At 41.3% G+C, this 22,577-nt stretch overlaps 3 protein-coding genes across 5 annotated transcripts; 2 read left to right on the top strand and 1 right to left on the bottom strand.

The window, feature by feature from the left end:
* The first annotated feature begins 1,198 nt into the window (after positions 1-1,198).
* Positions 1,199-7,064, top strand: ikzf5 (IKAROS family zinc finger 5). Of its 2 annotated transcripts, none has more exons than XM_061745132.1 (5): positions 1,199-1,416; positions 1,509-1,598; positions 1,726-1,881; positions 3,929-4,129; positions 4,487-7,064. In XM_061745132.1, the coding sequence occupies exons 3-5, from the start codon at positions 1,749-1,751 to the stop codon at positions 5,443-5,445; spliced, it is 1,293 nt and encodes a 430-aa protein (XP_061601116.1). In that variant the 5' UTR covers positions 1,199-1,416; positions 1,509-1,598; positions 1,726-1,748; the 3' UTR covers positions 5,446-7,064. The 2 variants fall into 2 exon arrangements, with proteins under 2 accessions (XP_061601116.1, XP_061601117.1); XM_061745133.1 differs by having other exon boundaries at positions 3,956-4,129; positions 4,487-7,061.
* cuzd1.2 (CUB and zona pellucida-like domains 1, tandem duplicate 2) lies at positions 6,892-12,597 on the bottom strand. Its single transcript, XM_061745131.1, has 21 exons — positions 12,482-12,597; positions 12,293-12,331; positions 11,831-11,863; positions 11,575-11,716; positions 11,283-11,467; positions 11,133-11,165; positions 10,855-10,953; positions 10,498-10,542; positions 10,311-10,415; positions 10,105-10,140; positions 9,744-9,842; positions 9,568-9,618; positions 9,383-9,481; positions 9,267-9,290; positions 9,048-9,189; positions 8,657-8,862; positions 8,102-8,277; positions 7,739-7,969; positions 7,495-7,655; positions 7,153-7,397; positions 6,892-7,056 (listed from the first exon to the last, which is right to left on the bottom strand). Exons 1-21 carry the CDS (start codon positions 12,531-12,533, stop codon positions 7,010-7,012), a joined length of 2,250 nt encoding a protein of 749 aa, XP_061601115.1. The 5' UTR covers positions 12,534-12,597; the 3' UTR covers positions 6,892-7,009.
* A 6,299-nt stretch (positions 12,598-18,896) lies between these two features.
* On the top strand, positions 18,897-22,571 carry agt (angiotensinogen). Of its 2 annotated transcripts, none has more exons than XM_061744895.1 (7): positions 18,897-19,012; positions 20,069-20,505; positions 20,618-20,984; positions 21,113-21,237; positions 21,327-21,475; positions 21,715-21,871; positions 21,975-22,571. In XM_061744895.1, the coding sequence occupies exons 1-7, from the start codon at positions 18,904-18,906 to the stop codon at positions 22,149-22,151; spliced, it is 1,521 nt and encodes a 506-aa protein (XP_061600879.1). In that variant the 5' UTR covers positions 18,897-18,903; the 3' UTR covers positions 22,152-22,571. The 2 variants fall into 2 exon arrangements, with proteins under 2 accessions (XP_061600879.1, XP_061600880.1); XM_061744896.1 differs by having other exon boundaries at positions 18,930-19,012; positions 20,072-20,505.
* Positions 22,572-22,577: the final 6 nt, after the last annotated feature.

Here is a 22,577-nt window from a genome sequence, read left to right on the forward strand (position 1 = left end):
TCTACTCCTCAGTAGTTTTTCTAAAAGTTTGACACAAATAGGGCAACGTGATCTTCACTCCCAGTTTACAGGTAAATTATTGATCACGATAAAACATGAATGAACAAGCCAATACGGTCTGTAAGTATAGCAGTTGTTGTGCTTCATTTGCCACTTGAGCATAATTACAAGCTGTATTGTGTCATGTCACAATTGTGAGCAGACAGGCTATTAGTTAATTTCATTCGAAGCTAGGTGGGTGTATCATGCATTTAGACATTATTTGAATTATTGTTTTCAATATTAATCCGCTTTTTGCACAAAGAAACAGTGTCTGTGTTAATGACCTATTTATACACAAGAGATTAAGAAAAAGGTCAATTCCAGTCCAGGTTAGAAAAATCAGGATGACAGGATGGGGGAGGACTTTGTGAAGATAAAATACATGTTTCATCTGACACTTTATGAATCCAGTTCTTTTTCTTCTGTCTCTCTTTCTTTTGGATAATAATACACTGCAACAATTGAGTTTTCACATCAAGAATTTATGACATCTTCAGTTCCAAAAGTCTATACTATTCAGATTTTACCAGCCAATTTGTTGTTGTATGTATGGAAAAAAAAATGTGTTAGAGGGGCTACATCTCTTATCCTATAAATAGGCTGGAGTAGTTTATGCATACCAGAGACACAAGATGAACAAAATTAGACTCGAAAGAAAATATGAATTTATGAAAAATATATCTAAAACTAAAGATGAAAAAAATACACAATGAGCACAGAGAAGTGAAGCAAAGCTGTGACAAAAATCAACCAAAAGGAGTAACAAAGAAATTGATAAAAGTATGACGGTGCAAGACATGAAGCGAACAAAATAAGACATAAAATGGACATGCAGATATATTTCTGTACAAAATATCTTTCAACTGAGATACACAAGTTAAGTTTGTCTATAGATTTACAATTTAATTTGCTTATTCTTTTTGTTGTTTGTCGGACAAAAATAATTAGCAAATTATATTTGGTTGTATTCTGTCTTTTTGCCAAACATTTCTGTTTCTGTTTCTTTTTCTATGTTAAATAGCAGTGTTTTTCATCTGTTTATTTTAATATATGAGACACTTCCTCACCCAAAACGTTCCTTCATGTTGTTGATTGTTGTTTTAAACAGTGGAACCTTCGTCGCGGACACTTTTCAGCGACGCACAGGGAGTGAACTTTAACCCGTATTGGCTGGCTAATTGTTTTGATTTTGCTGGCTTTTTTTTCCCTTTCTCTTGAAAATCATCGCGTTAAAGAAAGGGGTTGTATATGCAAAGCACATGTATATGTAACAGGCGCACACCTCCTGAGGACTTTCTCAGCCGTAAATAACCCTGTGTTGGGCGTTTTGGGGCGTTGCTGGTGACAAAGATGCTCTTCCCCGGGTGAGCTAAGGTGAGCCGCGTGTCTGGCAACAACATGACGCTTTTCAGTTGCAGCGGGGACGAGCTGTGTCACTTTCCTGCTTCTTGCTTATTTTCCTCCAGGGTTATCCCGTCTTTGTGTCTGGATCGCCACCAAACGGCCCCTAACCCGATAAAACCGGTGATAATTGCCGGCTGTTTGTCCTCGAGGAGGTGAGTATAAGCTACTACTCTTAATACTTGGGGGTCTTTCCCCGCAAATGTGGCTACTAAACAGATTTTTAGGACATTTCAGTGTTTTAGTCACGTTCTTACGCCCCCCTCCTTTTTTTCTTAACAGTGTAAAACGGTGACTTTTTTCCAATGGGGGAGGAAAAGCCGGACACGCTGGACTTTGTGAAGGATTTCCAGGAGTATCTGAGCCAGCAGACCCAGCATGTCAACATGATATCAGGCTCTGTCAGCGGAGTCAAGGAGGCAGACGAGCTGCCTGCAGGTAACCAGCAGCTGTGGGGTAAAATACTATGCGTTTGGGGCATACCTGTCAAGTTTATTTGAAAATACAGGAAATGTTCTGCCGCTGTCCAACCAGCCCAACCGAGGTCCAGTATCTTACATTTTAAGACGGATTTACAACAAATCTAAAATAACTACCTGTCAACCACTTACAGACTACAATTATGTACTCAGAATCTGATAGACACTGAAATGCTGTGTACTTCCTATGTATGTAATTCCTATAATAGAGCCTAAATTAAAACACAAAAGGGAATTGAAGCACATTTGTTTATTTTTAATATTTTCAGTTTTGAAGATTGTCTTCAAGTGAAACATTTACATTTTCTTTTAATTTGTCATTTTCATGACTGATACAGACGCATGTTTCTAGCTGTTATATCTTTCAGAACGGGTAACTGAGCCCCATCCTGCTGCTCTTTAGGAAAGTAAATTCGGTTTCCCATTTTTAGAGATATTTATATGAAGTCTAAGCTTTTTTGGCAGAAATGCCTTCTCTCTAGTGACATCCATCTATCTGATTTGTTCCCGTTGTCGCCACTAACCTCGCGAGAACTGCCACCCAGACTACAGCAGGTGGCAGTTCTCACGAGGCTAGTGACAATTCAGTTTGGAGTTTAAAAATAATTATATTATAAAATGGGAAATTTACGGGAAAATACTCCCTCCGGGAGGAGGGTGGGAAAGAAGGCTAAAATACGGTAATTTCCCGGCCAAAACGGGAGACTTGACAGGTATGGTTTGGTGTAGTGCGATTTAGTACATGAGTGCACTGTTACTTCCACAAATACTCTCTTTGAGAGCAGTAGTAACCAAGTATAATCATCCTTATTACTTTCAGGCCAAAAGTTTTTGAGCACCGACTAAAGATTTTAACAGTCAATATCTAGCTCAAAGGTGACTGACGTGTGTTTCAAACATCAACAACCTAATTTTAAGCAACCAGGGTCACATTTGGAGCTTTATACACTCATGTAGATTCTCAGTCATCCAGGCCATGGTAACTTTAAAATGCCTAAAACAAGGTAATTGGATTCCTTTTTTATTCAGTTGAAGACATCTCTATCCTGAAGACTTTGTCAGTTCACAAATGGAAAAAGAAAAGGCTTTTGAACTGATAAAGCTCTTGAGGCTATTAGGTGAAACATGTTCAAGAACAAAAGATGCAACTCGTGTCACTTTGTTTTAACCCTTTTAAGAGTTTCAGCTTCATATTGTCAAAAATGCAAATGTTTTACATCATTTGGGCTGTTTTTGTTATGGGTGATTTATATTTTTACACTTCCCCCCACATTTTTAAATGGGGGTGAAGGTGGCTCAGTTGGTAGAGCGTTCGCCCATGAACCTGAATGTCAGTGGTTCGAGCCCTAGTTCCTCCTGTGTCCACCAAAGTGTCCTTGGGCAAGACACTGAATCCCCCGGTTGCTCCCGGTTGTCAGGCCAGTACCGTTGTATGGCAGCTCTGCCAACAACCGGTGTGTGAATGTGTGGGTGAATGTCTACAGTGTAAACCTTTCTGGGGCTGTAGGAGTACAGCTGGAAAGCGGCTATATAAGTGTAAGCCATTAAATTAAATAAATTAAATTAAAATTAAATAAATTTGGAACAGGATACAAACTCTTCCTGGAACTTTCTGAAGTTTGCTGGGATCATGAGACGACCCTGGGAAAGAGCCTGAACCTCACAAGACTATCCAAATGAATTACTCATTTATGAGTGTCTTTGGATTAAAGTATTTGACAACTATAATGGATGTGTGTGTCTGTGTGTGTGTTGCAAGTACAACTGAAATAGTTTGAACTTTTTGTCATTACTGGCCATAGTTTTTTTTTTTCTGCCCAACAGGAACATTTTGTAATCTTTGTTGCTGCTGTTTTGCTTAAATAACAAAAGTGTTGTTTATTATAAACTTCACAATCACATTTAAGTGCAATTCTTGTTTTTTTGTTGTGAAAACAAATGTAGAAAAGAAAAGCTACATTATTCACAAATAATACACATCAGTGTTGTTTAATTTATGTCTGCAGTTAATTTTGCTAAAATGCTGCCTGCAGACTGCAGTCAGAATGGGCTGGATCACCCCTCAGTGGACATGTCCCTGGAGGACAACTCTGGGATCTTGGTGGATGGTTTTGAGAGGACCTATGATGGGAAGCTAAAGTGCCGCTACTGCAACTATGCCACCAGAGGCACTGCACGGCTCATTGAACATATCCGAATTCACACGGGTAAGTGTTCGTAGTTGATCTGTAGAGGATTGTGCTGTTGTATTTCCAACACAAGACCTAATTAAGCAAGCTTTAGAAGTATATTTGGATAACAATTTTAGCTTTTGGTCTCTCTGTGCGATAAATTGCAGAATTTTTCATGCATTTAGTGTAGTAAGTTATCACAAAGTTTTAGGCTTTAATATATCAGAGTGGAGTCTATTATTTTGAGTCCACTTCACTTAAGTTTGCAGAGGCATGCATGCTCCCTGGTTTGTTACACAAAATGCTGAATTTAATGAATTGGGAATCACAATACTGACAAGATTGTGTTATTTTTTCCTTATTATTGATGTATCTTTTTCATCAAACAAACAGGAGAAAAACCTCATCGCTGCCACCTCTGCCCATTTGCTTCAGCCTATGAGCGGCACCTGGAGGCCCACATGCGATCGCACACAGGCGAGAAGCCCTACAAGTGTGAGCTGTGCTCCTTCCGCTGCAGCGACCGTAGCAACTTGTCACACCATAGACGCAGGCGTCACAAACTTCTACCAATGAAAGGCGCCCGCGCACTTTCCCACAAGAAAATGCTGAGTGTATTACAGAAAAAAGCTAGCTCATTGGGCTATGGCCGACGGCTCCTTGTCAACTTTAGCCCCCCTTCTATGGTGGTGCACAAGGCTGACAATGTGAACGACTTCTCCCATGAGCTGCCCCACTTACGTCAGGAGACCTATGACGGTCAAAGTCGAGCAGTCGAGGATGGACTATCCACAAATCAAAATCACCATCGTCTCGATATGGTCATGGACAACCCCTTGAACCAGTTGTCAACGTTGGCAGGCCAGTTGGCGAGTCTCCCATCTGAGTCCCAGACCCAGAGTCAGCCCCCCATGTCTCCAGAGTCTGTTGTGGATGAGAAACCTTTCCTCATCCAGCAGCCGCATCCCGCCACAGCTCCCGTGGCTGTCACAGCCAGCATGGCTCATGCTTCTTCCTCATCTCCAGTCACCCCAGAACCCAGGGCTCCTGCGCACAGTAACTGCAGTCCTGGAGGCGGACCGTGCAGCGATCACAGTGGGCACATGAGCACTCCCAGTATCTCCAACAGCCAGCCCAGCACACCGGCGCCCGGCATGTCCGCCCCACTTCAGGACCCTCACATGCTTCATCACTGCCAGCACTGTGACATATTCTTCCCAGACAACATCCTGTTCACCATCCACATGGGTTGCCATGGATACGAAAACCCATTCCAGTGCAACATCTGCGGCCACAAGTGCAAGAGCAAGTATGACTTTGCCTGCCACTTTGCTCGTGGCCAGCACAAGTAAAGGCCGAGCAAGGAAAACTTTGAAAGATGTTTTACTGGACAGTTACTGGATAGTTTTATTTATGGGTTTTTCTCTTGGCCTTTTATGTAGCTCTGTCTTTGATAGATGTATTTACACAGGTCTGGGTGTTGAATAACTTAAACCTGGACAAAAGTCGTTAATACTTCCTGTGAAGTGGTTACATGAATACAGGGAAACAAAGACAATAAGGGAACTAGTTGTTTGTGGATCCAAGTGGGTCACAAATTAATTCGCAAACAGTCCTGAAACTACATCTACTTATGCTCTGATTTAAACTTGGAGTTGGCCTTGGGTGATCTCACTTAAGCCTTGTTGAAGTTATTTCCTAACTTGGTGCATTATTACTATTTTTTGCAGTGCCTGACAGTCATTTTCTTATGTTTCTGAGTTGGAGAGGACTGTTAATTCAAAGACTAGTGTACAATAGCTAGACCCAAAACCTTAAAAAAAATTACTGTAGTTTTACCATGTTGGCTATATTATGTTTTTCTTTTCTTTTTTTAAAAATAAATATTGCCAAAATTGTTTTTCAAGACTGCTGCTAAGAAACTAGAGGCAATGCCAGCTGTACTGTGTCTGTTGCATCAGCAGTAAAACCTGGCCAACGTTGCTTTTGGTGTTTTTTTGGGGGGGGGGTCAATAAGCTGCTTTTGTTCTGTCATTTAAAGTTCCTCCATGCAGTGACCTACAATACCGATAACAAGGTAACTGACCATGTTAAAAGAGCTTTGGTTTAAAGGGTTTTATCCTGTTTAACATGAGATTGGATCAAGTTATTTTAATATGGAGCATCTTTGTTCGGAACAGAATCACAAAGTCTTGTGTTTCATGTAAACGTATCCCCCCTCAGAATTGCCACGTAGTACTGAAGATGCAACTTTCAAACTTTGTGGTGACTCACACTTTGTGATCACATTGATCAGACGGAGCCCAGTTCTTTCCTGAATATTTAACCCAGTATTGTATTCTGAATAATTGGATAGATGTTCAGTGTCAAAAAAAAAAAAATCAAATTGTATTGCAGTAAGATGTGCTACTTTAGCAAGGTTGTCTTTTGTCTTGGGTAATGTTGTCTGTTGCATAGCAACATGTGTGGAGGAAATATTTACTGTTTTATGAAGCACCTCCTTGTTACCATACTTATCAGTAATTGGGATATCCAGTAATGGCTGCCTTATTTTTGTTTGTGTCGTAGATTTGTGAGTAACGGTGAATGTTAAAGCCTTCTGGCATTCTCTTTGAAATGAAACGGCAGATCATTTTATTGTGAGATGGTTTAAATTGACTAATTTATAAGTAAAGTGTTTTCTAACTCAGCTTCATGTTTTGTTTTCTTTTCCCCCAGTGTCAAAAACACAAGTTAATAGAAGTCAAATTTAATGGTAAGGTGAGTGTGGTGTAATGAAGTACACAAACACAGACAGATCTTTTGAGGATGCGTTTAATTGAGTAATATAAGAGGAAGGAAATGATGAGAATAACAGAGCAGTGTTTTAATGAAGAGAACAGAAGGTTTACTGGAGCATGTCACTGCAGTATCAAGTTAAGCCTCATTTTGCTTTTCAGTCCCTTCCTCCTTTTTCTCCGACTCTGGAAAATAAAAAAAAATTGTGTGACTGTCGTTCATCTTCCAGCCTAGAAACATGTCAAAACTGTTTATCGAAACATTGTTCATTTCATTCTGACCTTTGAGCTTAATGGGGCCCACAACCAGAGTGTGGCTGTCGTGTTCGGACTGAACGTCTCTGGCTGCGCGTCTGCTGCAGCCACGGCTGCAGCGGGAGTTGTGGTCTGTAACGGGGCAAATCAGGACCTTGCACCGGATGTACACTGAATCTGTGGCTCGCAGGAACTGGAAGGCCTTAAACTCGAACCGGGCCAAAGATGGGGTGCTGCTACTTATGGGGTAGTAGGTGCTATCAGCCTTACATCTGACGGTGAAACAGACAAATTCCACCATGCTCTTAAGTTCAAGAACAGACACACAGAGCAGATCATGCAGAAATAAATCGGATACACTCATCTCACCCGTCACGAACTAAGTAGTAAGCTCTGTCATTGAAATCAAACGGTGACGGAGAGGCCACACAAGTGTCAATGAAGAGCCGCAGTGTGCTCTCACGCCTTCTCAGCTGCACTTGGACAAACAGTCTCTGGTTGAGTGTTACCTCGTACGGATCCTCAGTCACCTGAATGAGTGGAAGCAAGATATCAGTTCTTTGTTTCCAGTAGGAAAGTTCTGCACCATCACCCCTTCATTACTCAAACACACCTTATCATAGAAGCTTCTTGTTTTGTAGAAAGCCATGCTGGTATTGTATCTGCCAGAACCAGTGATGGTGCTGTTTTCTAAGTTACGGACAACATACATAATCTGGGATACAGAGTCCTGGTCCATTACACAGGTGACGTTCATCTTGAGGTGGGATTGCCGTATGATCTCTCCAGAGTGGGAGGGGTATGCACGGACATTGTTGGTGTACATGATTCTGCCATGGACAAACTGTTGAATGTAGAAGGTTTTTTTTTTTTTTTAAAGAATTGTATGTGCATCACAATTATCACAATACTTTAGGTGGGCATTGTTGGACAGTATTGGATATTCATTATTTTCAGAAGTTGATTAGTTGCCTACCTGTCTAATGTTGCCACAAGTGTTGAGGGGGAAACTGAAAACCACCTGGAAACTGGAAACCTGTGGTCTGCAGTGCGGGTCGTTGAGGTACAAGCTGTGGCCGTCGTAACCCAAAGAGTTCAGGTACGATCTTTCAATCACAATGTTCATCTTGTCTGCGGAGCAGTCAACTCGACCTGATGGAAGATTATTTTTGACACTTTACAACAACCACAGTTCCACCTACCTCTTTGGTCACGGCTGAAATATTTCATCAACCACTAAATAAGTCAAGATATTTTGGTTTTCCAGATAATAAAAGCAACTGACTTTGGTATTGTCAGATTGATTGATTTATTTATATCCTGTAGTACCACTATGATGGGGTTTTTACTGAAACAGCTTTCATGAAAATTGGTAAAAGATAATCACATCCCATGTAAAATGTTAAGTTGTACAGGCTAGAATATTCTGATGTTTTGTCTACATAATTGAACTCGTCGGTCCGTAAGAAACCTGCAGTATACCTAAACTGAAATTTAAAACGTCTTCTCTTAAACACACAGTCAAATATACCTGCGTTGGGTTTCAGAGAGCTTAAAAACTCAGCACTGAATCCTCGGCCAACCACAGATCTGTCACTCCGGAAGACCACAGTCATGTGGTTGGAAGACGAGGAGAAAGAGCTCAGACTGTCGTTGCACACTTTCCCCAAAAGTCTTGAACCAACAGATGGCCCATCGTACACTGAAATGTAGTCGCAGTTGCAGCAGTTCTCCAATCTGTGAAAAAGATAAAAATATTAATTCATTTAAAATGGTGAAATAATTATTTAATGGTGATACTATTCGGAAGATCAAACTTAATTCCAAGATTAATAATAGTCTTGAGTTTGGCATGTAATGTTAGCTAATTTCCCCTTTTTGCACTGTGCAGTTTGCACCTAATTCTTCCTTTATCAACTTACTGCAGGTATGTGAAGGCTAGGAAGATTCTTTGGTCATGTGCAGATCTGAGGTGCCAAACACAGTAGGCATTGTCATTGTAGTAGTTGGGATGGTTGGGGCTGGAAAATGTGCCGGAGCCAAAAAGTGATCCTCCACATGGTTCTAGTGAAGGAGGATAACAAGTCAGTACCGTAAACTATAACCTAAAAGGACACAGTTTTGCACCCTGAGCATCTTACCGGGTGTTGTGGCTGCGCAGTAGGCTGTTCGAGAAAGACATGTTGAGCGTTACTTCTTTGGAAACTATGTGTGTGTGTTATAGTATGTGTATCGTTTTGTCTGTTGTGGTACTTACAGTAGTAGTCGTGGCAACAGTTGCCATTGTATCGACAAGAGCTTGAACAAGAGCAACTTCCCATGTGATAACCACAGTTGCCTCGACATGAGGACTGAGCTGTGGGAAAGAAGTGTGTTAGACCATTTAAGTAGTAGTGTATTCAATTCTTTCACATACAGGTTGTTGAGATGTTTTTTTCATACATGTCTGATAACTGGGAGTTGTAGTTAGCGGAGTTGTCCAATAACAGTAGGCTGTATGAGAGAGAAAAAGAGAGCACATTAATTTTGACTTACATCTGTGAGAAAACATAAAAACTGCTTTTGTTGAGGAGATATGCAAATGCAGAAATTGGTGATATGATTAATTTGTGTCTTACAGTAGTAGTCATAGCAACAGTTGCCATTGTATCGACAAGAGCTTGAACAAGAGCAGCTTCCCATGTGACTACCACAGTTGCGTCGACATGAGGGCTGAGCTGTGGGAAAGAGGTTTGTTAGACCATTTAAGTAGCTAACTACAAATGCATGGAGTGCTGCTGGGTGTGATAAACAAAAAAAGTATACTTCAGGTGCTGTTCGGCATGGGGATCAAAAAAGATTGAATAACAATTTAGAAAAACCGAGGCACTTTTTTCTATCTCCTTGAGTGCCTCGGTTTTTCTAAATTGTTATTCAATCATTTAAGTAGCTCGTGTGTATTATATTACTTCTCATGGAGCATATCGAGGAGTGTCATACCTGTGGTAGGCACATCAGTTGTCCGACCACAGTGGGCTGTAAGAGAGAGAGAAGAAGAATTAAGTCAATGTTGTCTTTGTAACTGTTACCGGAAATACACAGTACACAGGCTGTTTGTTGTGCATCTTCAGGAAAATATAACAATTGCATGTGTGCATGAGCACTGCAAATGCAAAAGCTGGTGATGTTGTCAATTTGCCACTTACAGTAGTAGTCAGGGCAACAGTTGCCATAGTATTCACAGTTGCTTCTGCAAGAGCAGCTTCCCACGGAATAACCGCAGTTGTATCGACATGAGGGCTGAGTTGTGTCTTAAGGGGATGTGAAAACATTTGAATCATTTATTGTGCTTTACTTTTTTTGTGACTAATTTTTCCACATTGAGAATCCTACCTGTGGCTGGTTCTGTTGTTGCCACCGTTGTTGCTGGACAGTAGGCTGTTTGAAAAAGATTTTTTGAGAATTGTGTTCTTAGAAACTGTGATCATAATGTATTCACCTTTGCATGGCAAGATTCAAGAAGTATTTAATGCCCAGAAGATTTCCGTGTGATGGTGGTCAGATGCGTGTTTAGGAAGGTAATGGCTTTGGGGAATAAACTGTCTTTGAGTCTGTTTGTCTTAGGGATGGGTGGGCAGGATGGGTGTTGTCTCTGGTGATGGACTGCGCGCTGTTGAGGCAGCGGGATGTGTATGTGTATGTGTATGTGTATGTGTATGTGTATGTGTATGTGTATGGTACGGTACTTACAGTAGTAGTCGTTGCAACAGTTGCCATAGTATTCACAGTTGCTTCTGCAGGAGCAGCTTCCCACGGAATAACCGCAGTTGTATCGACATGAAGACTGATCTGTTAGCAGAAGGATGTGAACGCACTTGAGGATAAAATCATTTTTAGAATTATTTCAAGTAAGACATCAGGCCCTAAATAGATAACTCAGGAGCATACAACTTTAACCAAGCTTCTACATATTCTATAATAGAAACATTTGTTTGAGCTGTTGCTTGACAATAGAGACATTAACCAACCTGTTGTCATATCTGTTCCTGGACTGGAAGTTGCTGCACAGTAGAAAAGAAGAAAAAACAAAACTACTAAGAATCATCATTGCTCAAATTACTTTTTTTCCCTGCGAGAACTTCCCAGAGGTTATTGAGATAGTGTCACAGATGACGTACCCCCTATATTGTAGTTAGCACGAAATCCTGAGTAGGTGATAGAATGATCACTTCTGAAGCGCACAGTTAAATAATAACCAGTAGAGTAGAAGACAGTTTTGCGTGATGAACAATATCTCCCCAGAAGCCGGCTTGAAGTTGAAGGGCCATCATAGACAAAAATGTCGTCAAAATCGCACTCAAGGCTGTGATGAGAACAAAACGAAATATTTAGTTTTGAGTAATCAATAATAATACACCCAGTAAAAGTAGTTTGTAATGTAACCCACACACACACAGAGTATTCACTTACTTTACATTTGAGAACTCCAAGCGAGTGTGTTGGCCTGCTCTAATGTACCAGGTACAGATTGCATTGTTTGTGTAGTTGTTTGGATAATTGGGGCTGTAAAAACTGCCACTGCTGCTATACAGGTACCCACCACAAGGTACAGCTAAAGAAAAACATGTAAGAACGATAAATGACAATAGTATATCAAACCTCAAAAATCGAGGGTAAAGCAACCTACACAGATGAAAAATATAATTTTTTTTTATGATTTCCCTACCTGTAGTACGATCATAACCCCAAGTTGTCCATTCTGATAGATTACAGAAAAAAACACAATAAAATATCAAAACACATGAATCATATAAAGAGTAAGAAATATATATACACAAGACATTGAATGGGTAGTTGTTTGGATAATTGGGGCTGTATAAACTGCCATTGCTGCTATACAGGTGCACACCACAACGTACAGCTAAAGAAAAACATGTAAGAACGATAAATGACAATATTATATCAAACCTCAAAAATAGAGGGTAAGGCAACCTACACATCCATCCATCCATTATCTATACCCGCTTTATCCTTTGCAGGGTCACGGGGGTCTGCTGGAGCCTATCCCAGCTCATTACAGGTAAAAGGCAGGGGTACACCCTGGACAGGTCACCAGTCCATCACAGGGACACATATCGCAGGGCAAACTACACAGATGAAATATAATTTTTTTTGATGGTTTCCCTACCTGCAGTAGCAGTATCATAACCCCAAGTTGTCCTCCATCCTGATAGATTACAAAAAAAAACAATAAAATATCAAAACACATGAATCATATAAAGAGTAAGAAATATATATATACACAAGACATTGAATGGTGATGGTTTACATAAAAGAAACAAAAGAAAGGAACAACATAGAAGTGAGTGAGCAGTACCTGTGACTCCGTGTGTGGCAAGAACGCTGCAAAGAAACAGAAGAGTCCACATGGTGAGTCTGTCTTCCTTCCAGCTTGCTTCAGGTGCTGAACGTAGCAGCTTATATGCTCAGCAGCGGACTTGTTATAACGCCCATAAACTTGCTGATGGCACCAAATATCGTGATATATTACTCTGTCATCGCTGTGCATGAGAAACACACACCTGATTAACTATAATAAACAGAGCTGATGTTGACCTTTAAGGGTGTTTTTGGTTTTTAAGTCCATAGTAACTGAACACTGATGAGAATAGCAGAGCATCAACTCCACTCTTTGAAATTTCTCGAGTTTCTATGTTCATATTAGGAACCGTAAGTGGGGTGGGATTTAATGAATGGGGCGATATAAAAGAGTAGAGGGGTATTTGTTCATTATGTTTGGTTTATGAATAAATACCAAAGATAATGAATGTAATTAGCAAATGTTTCCTAATGCACCAAATTGAGACAATGTTACAGATACATTACGGCCAATAGGCCTACTGATTCACTAAATCAAAATAACATTTTAATCAATTTGCACATGTCAAATAATCAGTATTTTCTTATTTGTAAGATTTTTGTTCTGAGCATTATGTTATCCCAACTTTGAAGTTCAAATCGGATTATCATGATCTCTCATAAGTCTCTCAATCATAATGGGACACATTTACCTCTCACAAAGTGATTTAATAACCACCACATGGATTCAGAAATATTTTGTTTAATGATCTCCAAGAAGCCATTAAATCAAAACCATAAAGGTCAGAGAGGACGGATGCTTTTATTTACACATAAATGCTTTATTTAATGTGCATTAATACATGAACAAAGTTTACAATAATCTGTGCTGTTGTCAGTTTCACATTAACTGAAAAGTGACTCACATTTGCATGAATTAATATTCCCTGTACTTCAATCCTGACAGGCGTCAGCTATAACCCATCCAGGTGTCCTCAAGAGAAAGGTAAGGTACACCCTTGAGAGGTCACAACTTCATCGCAGAAGGAAATAGGTCTCACTTTTCCTGCACCGACTCTTCTCTTCCCGTTAGTGGTTATTATCTTTATCACAGCATCGATGATTGTACAAGATAAAACAAGGACAGTAAAACACTAGACATGATGTTGATTCTCTCTCTGGTGAGAAAATGTGCTGCATCCTGTCATGTTGAATCAGGTGTTCACTTAAAGGATTTTCCGCATTGGAATGAAGGATCTTGTTGTAATTAAATCATATTTACAAAGCTTTAAAAGATATAGTTGAACATCTGTTTGATCTTTTCCAATTGCATGTATTTCCTGGTAAATTTGGTTCTAAAGGAATATTAGTCCATTAAATGTAATATATTTATGAATATCATCTATCTAATGTTTATACCAAAGAATCTGCACTTTACAATACAGCACATATGAGTGGTTGGCCCCTATGTTTTCTACTTTACTATATATGTATTGTATATACTGTATATATATTCCTTTTCGGCACTCATTCTATTTTTCCACCCAACGTTTCTATCAATTCAGGGAATACTTTGAATCTTTCAATGCATATCAGACAACTGTCAGCCCCCCCTGTCTTCCGCCTCTCCTTCCCTTGGGACTATCTCAAAATCAAATTTTAGATTTTCATCTACTTTTCATGCAATAAAAGGCAGCACAACGGGCTTTTTCTGATTATAATTAGCGGTATTATAATAGCGGTGTCAATATATCCGTTCTCTGTCATGTATGAGGTAATCCTCTTGTCCAGTACAGAAAAGAAGATCTTGCCTTCTACACTTAACAGTGAGATTTTTCTAAACGGGTCTATGGTTGAGGAGTTCTCTTCTTCTGGCACAAAACTGCCTGGGGGCAGACCCTGTTCTGGCCTTCTTCACCACCTCTTGGACTTCCTTCCAGGATGGTTCACTGATGTTGAGCTCTTTTCCAGGTGGGTCAATGCTGTCAATGTTAGGGTGGGCATCCAGGGCCTGATTTCTGCAGGTGTCATTGTGGGTCTCCCTCAGACACGCCTCCACATCTTCTCTGGGGCTTGTTAGCCGTCCAGATTTTGTTTCACCCAGCAGTGTTCTGGTGAATCGGAAGGGGTCTTTGGTGAACTGAGCTCTTTTGTTCTCCCTTTCCTTCCTCCTTTTCCGAATGCTTTCTGCTTTTCGGAGTCTGCAGAGATGTTCCCGGAGTTGACTCGTCAGGTCCTTGATGCCCTCCCTTTCATCGACCGGGGCTCTTTTGAACCGCTTTTTGAGCGTTTTGATTTCTTCCCTCAAACGATGGATTTCCCTTTTTCTTCTGCTTGGTTGGTAAGCGGTCTTGATGTTAACCTTCTTTTCTTCGATTCCAAAACGCTCCCTTGCCAAATTGTAGGTTATTGTTGTGAGGATATTGACTCATGCTCAGCTGTCCCTGCTAGTGTGGCTTCAAGCACTTTGTCGAGATCTTGGTCTAGTTGGTTCCATTCCTTGGTATCGCCCATCTTGGGCCATTTGATATGTTCCCTCGCAGGTTGGGTTTGGCTCTCTGGGGAGGCATTAGGTGGGTCCCTCCTGAGGTCTTGAGGTGACACAGGTGCTAAGAGATCTCCAGTACTGTGGGGTGCTTCCTGCCTGGAGCTCTCCTGCGTCTCACCAGGTGCTACCGCTGTGCGCTGCACCCGTGACCCCTCCTTTCCACACTTGGTCCTGGCCTGGTGTATTTTAAGGCCTCTAATAAAACAAAGTAAAAACTAAGTCACCCCCACGCATTTGCTCACCCCTCCACCCAATATAAAGAGAAATAACGACATGGGGAATACAGATGGCTCCTCAGCAGCTGATTGGCATCACTTGTGTCCAACACCTGAACCTCATCTGAACAGTCTTGTAGGACCCCAACATGGCTGCTTCGATAAACCAGGTTACTTCCCATGCTTCGCTCCAGGAAGCACCCGAAAAATTCTTCAGTTTGATTTTGATGGTTTTAAGTACCGACTATGGGGTAAATCCACAAAGAACAGATTGCGCCCGCAAATAGCGCTGTGAATTGCGCTGCTATAGCGCCCGCAATTTGCCCCGCTTTGAGGTCCTATTCACAAAAGATTTTGCTCTAATGATATACCGGAGCAAACACGCCCATAAAGTTTTGCGGCTGAGTGCAATTTGCACTTGTCTGAGTGAGCGGAGCTGTTTCCAGTGTTCTCCATATTTCAGCACACAGATTGGTCCATAATGAAAACTGCAGAAATAAAAAATAAAGTCGAGCCACAGTGCCACTGAATTTCACTGAGATCTGAGATCGAGATGTTGTGGATGAGGTGGAGGACAGGAAAACGACATTATTTGGTGGTCACAGTAAAAGTAGAAAAATAAATAATATGAAATAAAGCGAGTGAGTAGCAGAACGCCGTTGCTGCGCGGAACGCCGTGAGTGCCCCGGCGCAACAGGGGGGGGCATGTCCCCCCGTCTTTTCAAAATCATGTTTTTGTCCCTTTAGGGAAGAAATGAGGGGCTCCGTGGAGCCCCTAAACGCTCTAGGAAGCCCCTCATTTGTTCTGTCCTAAAGCAGTGGAGGAGGTTCCCGGCGTGTCACCGCAGGTGCAGCAGCACCAGCAGAGTCCTGACTGACGCTTCAAACACAGAGGGACACGATCAGCGCTATTTTTATTATAAGTCTGATATATGTTGTGATATGTGATAAATCCTGACAAAAGGATTGCCCGGCTTTTGCGGCCGCTAAACCGGTGCAAATGAGACAAAAAGAGAGCGTCTAATTAAAGCACCCGCAAAGGGCGAATTGCTCCACAAACTGCGCTGCCAAGCAAATAGTGGCAGTCTGCGCCGGTGCCATTTGCATGCATGCAAATTAGGTAATATTCATACATTTGGCGCAAAATCGCCCCTTTTCTATGCAAATAAGCCTCATTGCAAAAAGCGCCTAATTCAGAAAGGCCAGAGCTATTTGCCACACGCAAAAATAGTGGAGCAAATACCGTGTTTCAGAAGCGTGTATTAAACTGCGCGCAAACTCCTCACTCCCCGTCTGTCTCTGTTTCTCTCTCTCTCTCCAATGTCATTCAAGCCTGTGTGATACTGAATGATATTAAGGGTGAAATCTACATTCAGACATGACTGTAGACAGTCAGATCAAGTGGGGTTGTGGACTTATCGGATTTAAAAATAAAAGTAACAGGACGGAGTTCAGGATTCATCCATACATAAGGGGCTGCTTTATTACAAACAATTCCACCATATAAACATATAAATCTAGAATGTGTGTGTTTAACAGCTGACCTGTAGGTGTGTGTAGCAAAACAAAAAGAACATGAATTACCATTAGATCCTGATCTGATCCCGATCCGGTGTTAATGAAGTTACTGCTGTGCCTTGTGCGTAAATGCGCACAGCCTCTTAACATTTGACATTTCATTAGCTTATGTCATACAACTGAGGTCTTTATGTGTGTGTGATGATGGCTATGTTCTACCACACGATGGTGGCCAGTGCACTCTTTTTTTTAAACCTTATATGTTTATTTTAATATTATGAATGTGCTTTTGTCTGAATGGAAGTGTGGTTGATTTTTATGTTTATGTTTTGATGAGCTGCTGGACGATTGAATTTCCCTTTGGGGATGAATAAAGTTCTATCTATCTATCTATCTAGCTACATGCGAAATACTAGAGAAGTACAAATACGTGAAAGTTGAGGCTGTTGTGCTCTCTGAAGTTTTCATTAGGGACCAATCTGTGTGCTGAATTACGGAGAACACTGGAAACAGCTCCGCTCACCTACTCAGAAAAGGGCAAATTGCACTCAGGTGCAGAGATTTATGGGCGTGTTTGCGCCGGTATATCATTAGAGCAAAATCTTTTGTGAATAGGACCTTAAAGCAGGGCAAATTGCGGGCGCAAATGCAGCGCAATTCACAGCGCTATTTGCGGGCGCAATCTGATCTTTGTGGATTTACGTGCGAAGAGCCCCGCTCCCCCTCCTCCCTCCTCCCTCAGTGCTGTTCAAGGCTGATTTATGGTTCCGCGTTAAATCGACGCAGAGCAACGCGCACCGTACAGTGCGCGTCGCCGCATCTTTCAGGCCCCTTTTGTGCGCAAGCAAGCTTTATAGATGAGGTCCCAGATCAGGATCTGACGGTAATTCATGTTCTGTGTTTTGCTACACACACCGCAGGTCAGCTGTTAAACACACACATTCTAGATTTATATGTTTATATGGTGGAATTGTTTGTAATAAAGCAGCCCCAATTATGTATGGATGAATCCTGAGCTCCGTCCTGTTACTTTTATTTTTAAATCCGATAAGTCCACAACCCCACTTGATCTGATTGTCTACAGTCATGTCTGAATGTAGATTTCACCCTTAATATCATTCAGTATCACACAGGCTTGAATCACATTGAAGAGAGAGAGAAAAAGAGCTGCAGGGGGAGTGAAGAGTGATTTTGCGCGCAGTTAATACACGCTTGAAAGACGGTATTTGCTCCACTATTTTTGCGTGTGGTAAATAGCGCTGGCCTTTCTGAATTAGGCGCTTTTTGCAATGAGGCTTATTTGCATAGAAAGGGGGCAATTTTGAGGCGAATTTATGAATATTACCTAATTTGCATGCATGCAAATGGCACCGGCGCACAATGCCACTATTTGCTTGGCAGCGCAGTTTGTGGAGCAATTCGCCCTTTGCGGGTGCTTTGTGAATTAGACGCTCTCTTTTTGTCTCATTTGCACCGGTTTAGCGGCCGCAAAAGCCGCGCAATCCTTTTGTGGATTTGGCCCTATGTGACAAACCCTTTCTTTTTGGTTTCTTGTAAGTTCGAAGCCCCCAAGGGGAAATATGATCCTCCTTTTATGTATATTCCTTTGAGGAATATACACACTTTTTTTTCAAGACTCTAGACCTTTTTTCTTCATTTGTATCATTTAACACTTCTTTGAAGCACCTGTAACAACCCACTACATTGTTGAGTCCTTATTTTTGCTTCCAGATTTGGTTGTAAAAAATGAATTAAAAACTCAAAGTTGTTCTACTCAATAGGATTTAATGGGCATTATGATGTGTTATGAACTGTTCAATGTGTATATTGTATTCCTGGTAATGATGTGGAATCAGCCAAGTGTTCTCGCACAGGAATATGGATTGTGTGCTGATTTGACCTGTTTGCTTGTCGTTTGACCCCTAAATTAAGCAACAGAACAAGCCGTTTGTAAATAAACAGCACCAAAATGGGTTGACGTTTCACTGAGTCAGTCTGTGAAGCTGGTGAGTACAAACAATCCTGCTCCTTACTCCCTCTTTGTGGAAATTCTTCTTTGCTCAGAACCCCCGCAACCCCTGACAAACCTGTTGATCTGTAGCAGTCAGTACAAAGCGGGTGGGAAGTGATGACAGTACAGCCCCTGACTCAAAGCTGTTAATGTGTAACCAGAGTATGACCACCGCTGTTGACCGCCTGGGTTTAAGTAAGGGGGCAGAGAAGTCCGGACTTCACTCTAAACCCCACTCAGCAGCTGCAGACAATCCAGGTAAGAGCACATTTTGACTTCTCAGATGACGGCTCTTTTTTTAGTTAAGAGTTATAGAATTAGAAAGAAAAAAAAAGAGTTATAGAATTAGTAAAACAAACCCATTAGATTCTTTAAAACCAAAAACAAAACCTTTTATTTCCTGACCCTTTTTTTTTAGGTTGGGTTTAAGTTCCAGGCTTCGCAGTTCATATAAAGACACAATAATGACATCTACATTATTAGCCAGCTAATGTAGAAGTCTATCAATTCTGACAATAGGGGAAATCAACAAACAACCTAACAGAGTCTGCGTGTACACGTGTCATCTGCATGTGTGTGGGATCACTTCAGCCCTGCATGCTTTATTGATCAGGGAACAAGGCCAGGTGCTGTGGTGCATGTCCAAACAGGACATGTTTAGTGTTTGCTCACCGCATCCAAGAGTCCATCAGTCCACACGTCTCCATGTTCAAGTGAAAGGATAAAGTTCTTTTTTGACATATATAATTATAGAGTAAAATGGCTTGACAAATAAAAAATTTTCAATAATCAGTTTTACAAATGTACTTGTTAACTTTTGAGCATGTGAAACTGCAATGCAGCTTAGATTCGTTCTGTGCATACGGTCATTAGACCGTTTTGAGCACTTTAACTGATCCTAGCAATGTGAACACTATTTTAACAGGATTTGTTCTGTTTCATCCAGGTGAAACATCTGAATGTAATATGTAAACATAAACAAATCTATACACACACACATTTACCGGCAGGAGACAAAACACACAAAGAGCAATCAATTTGTGACTGACATGCAGCTCAATGCCAGTGCAGAGACTAAATCAGATTCAGCCAGATTTGTGACAAAAGCTGCGCCTTTATTCCTCTAACATTCATATATCGTTTCAAATAAAATCCTGACACAAAGAGTGGTTGATATGTTAAATAATAAATAATAATAGATGTTATTTATAGAGCACTTTTCATTCAAAGAATCTCAGAGTGCTTACAAGATTAAATGTTGTAACTCATCTGACGATAAAAATGTGACTTTCCCTCCATTCATCTTTCCACCAGTAGGGAATCAACCAAAAGTAAAAATGCTGAGACTACGACATCTAGTAGTCCTCCTGCTGAGCTGCTGTATGTCAGGAAGCCAAGCCAACCGTGTCTACGTCCACCCCTTCTATCTCTTTGCTGGGGAGAACGTCAGCTGTGAGACGCTGCAGAGCCAGACGGTTAAGCCCCTGGAGACGGTCCCCGTGGCCCCCCTTGATCTCGAGCTGTTGACACCAGACAGCAGGGACTCATCGCATGTGGACGCGCAGAAGCAGAATGTGACGCAGAGGACTGCGGTCCTGGTGGAGCTACTGAACTCTCTGGGCCTGAGGAAGTACCATGCTCTCAGCAGAAGGCAGAGCAGCAACAACACCCTCCTCTCTCCCATCAACACTTTTGGCTCACTTGTCAACTTTTACCTGGGAGCCTCAAAAAGGACAGCAAAATATTTCCAGGTACCCACTTTTTTAACTGCTACTCAGTAAAGCTAGTTTTCAAGACATGTAAAGTTCCTGATTCTGGTCTAAATTGCTCATCTGACTATCAATTCACTGCTTTTTCCTTCAGCTTCTTCTCGGGCTGAGTAGTGACACTGACAGAGAGGACTGTGTGTCCTTGGTGGATGGACACAAGGTTCTTAGCACCCTGAAGAGCGTTAACTCTCTAGAGGACGGTGGAGCTAAAGACAGAGTCACCACTCAGGTCTGGGCCTTCACACGCAAGGATGCTCAACTATCTGGGGACTTTATCAAAGGCATGCAAGACTTCTCTGACACGTCGTTCAGCCGAGGTGTGGACTTCTCCAGACCAGAGGAGGCTGAGATGCAGGTGAACAGCTTTGTAGAGAAGACATCAGATGGGAAGGTGAAGAACATCGTCAAACCTGGGAACCCAAGCACCAACTTTCTGTTCATCTCCTCCTTCAGCTTCCAAGGTCTGTTGCTTTTAAGTTTAATCCATGGATTTTTTTTTTTATTTTATTTTACAAAAGACTTTTCGTCCTATTTAACTGCTGCAACAAAATCCAGTACCTAATTTATGTCTGTTGTCTTGTCTGTTAAGGCAACTGGATGACGTCCTTCCAACCAGAGAAGACCTCCCTGGAGGAGTTTCACGTGGACGGGACAACAACAGTCATGACTCCAACGATGACCAACACAGGTCACTACCGCTACCTGGATGATAAGGTACATTTTGTTGACTCGTGCATATACTTATGTTAAACACAATTATGCACAAGAATGAGCAGCAGTGGTAATCTTGTTGTGTTCTGAAGATGAGGAAGTGCACTATTGTGGAGCTGCCACTGAGCAAACAGGCCTACATGCTGCTGGTTCTGCCCCATGAAGGGGTCAGTCTCCATGTCATTGAGTCAAGGCTGCGCACCGACGTCATGTTTGGCTGGCACCAACAACTCCACAAAGGGTGAGAAGACCACATGCTGTCTCATACTGACACAGATATCCAAGGAATATTTTTACTTTTATCACCCTATACAGCAACATCACACACTTCACGCCTTTACTGGCTTGAAGTTGATACTCTAGTTATCATAACCTAAGTCACTTAATAAAAAAAAGTTAAGCAAATGAAGTTATGGATTTTTAAACAATAGCAGTTTGTACCTTTCTGTTCAGTTTAAAACAAATCTCTCTTTTTCCCAGTCTGCTGGAGCTGTCCCTCCCCAAGTTTTCCATGTCTTCTGAAACTGACCTGCATGAGCTGCTGGCTATGATGGATCCAGAAGTCGAGGAGAAGCTCTTAGGCTCCCAAGCTGACTTCAGCCCTCTCAGCCACATCAAACCCTTCCCCATAGATAAGGTTAATTAGTTGAACATTCATCTTGGCATGATTATATGTATCTATAAATATATCTATGAAACTCTGTGGCGTGTGTCTTTAATAGTTCTCTGTCTCATCTCAGGTCATCAACAAGGTGCTGTTTGAGATGTCAGAGGAAGGAGCAGAACCCCAGGACAAGACAGAGGAAGCAGGCGTCCCGCTGAGGCTTTCCCTCAACAGGCCATTCTTCTTCTCCATCATAGAAAGGGATTATAACTCCATCCTCGTGCTGGGCAAGATGACCAATCCTACTCTCTAAAGCCGTATGGTACTTAGAATAAAGGAAAACAGTAAAGACATGCAACATGCCAGGCCCATTTCTTTTATACTGAACTATATCTCCTGCAGGGGATGAATCTCTCATTTATTTATCAGAAGTAGTAATCTTATATTGCGCATTAACGTTGTTGCACAACTCGTATTTCAACAAGCTCAAGAGTCAGAAAGGGATCCTGTCAGTATTTATGAAAACATTTTAGTTAATGCTGCCTTTTTTTGTCAGCTATAAATTAGGGTTTTTTTTCTTTGAAATGTATCACAGGAGTGTTTTGTAGGGTTTTTTTCAGTAGAATAGGAACACCACACTTGTCTATCTCAAAATACAAATTCTTGTATATTGTAACTAAAAGCCTGTTTTTGTTTTTGCTGTGATTTCTAAAATAAAACGTTTCCAAAAATAGATGAT

The sequence above is a fragment of the Cololabis saira genome, chromosome 17, assembly GCF_033807715.1.
Source record: "Cololabis saira isolate AMF1-May2022 chromosome 17, fColSai1.1, whole genome shotgun sequence".
Lineage (NCBI taxonomy): Eukaryota > Metazoa > Chordata > Actinopteri > Beloniformes > Belonidae > Cololabis > Cololabis saira.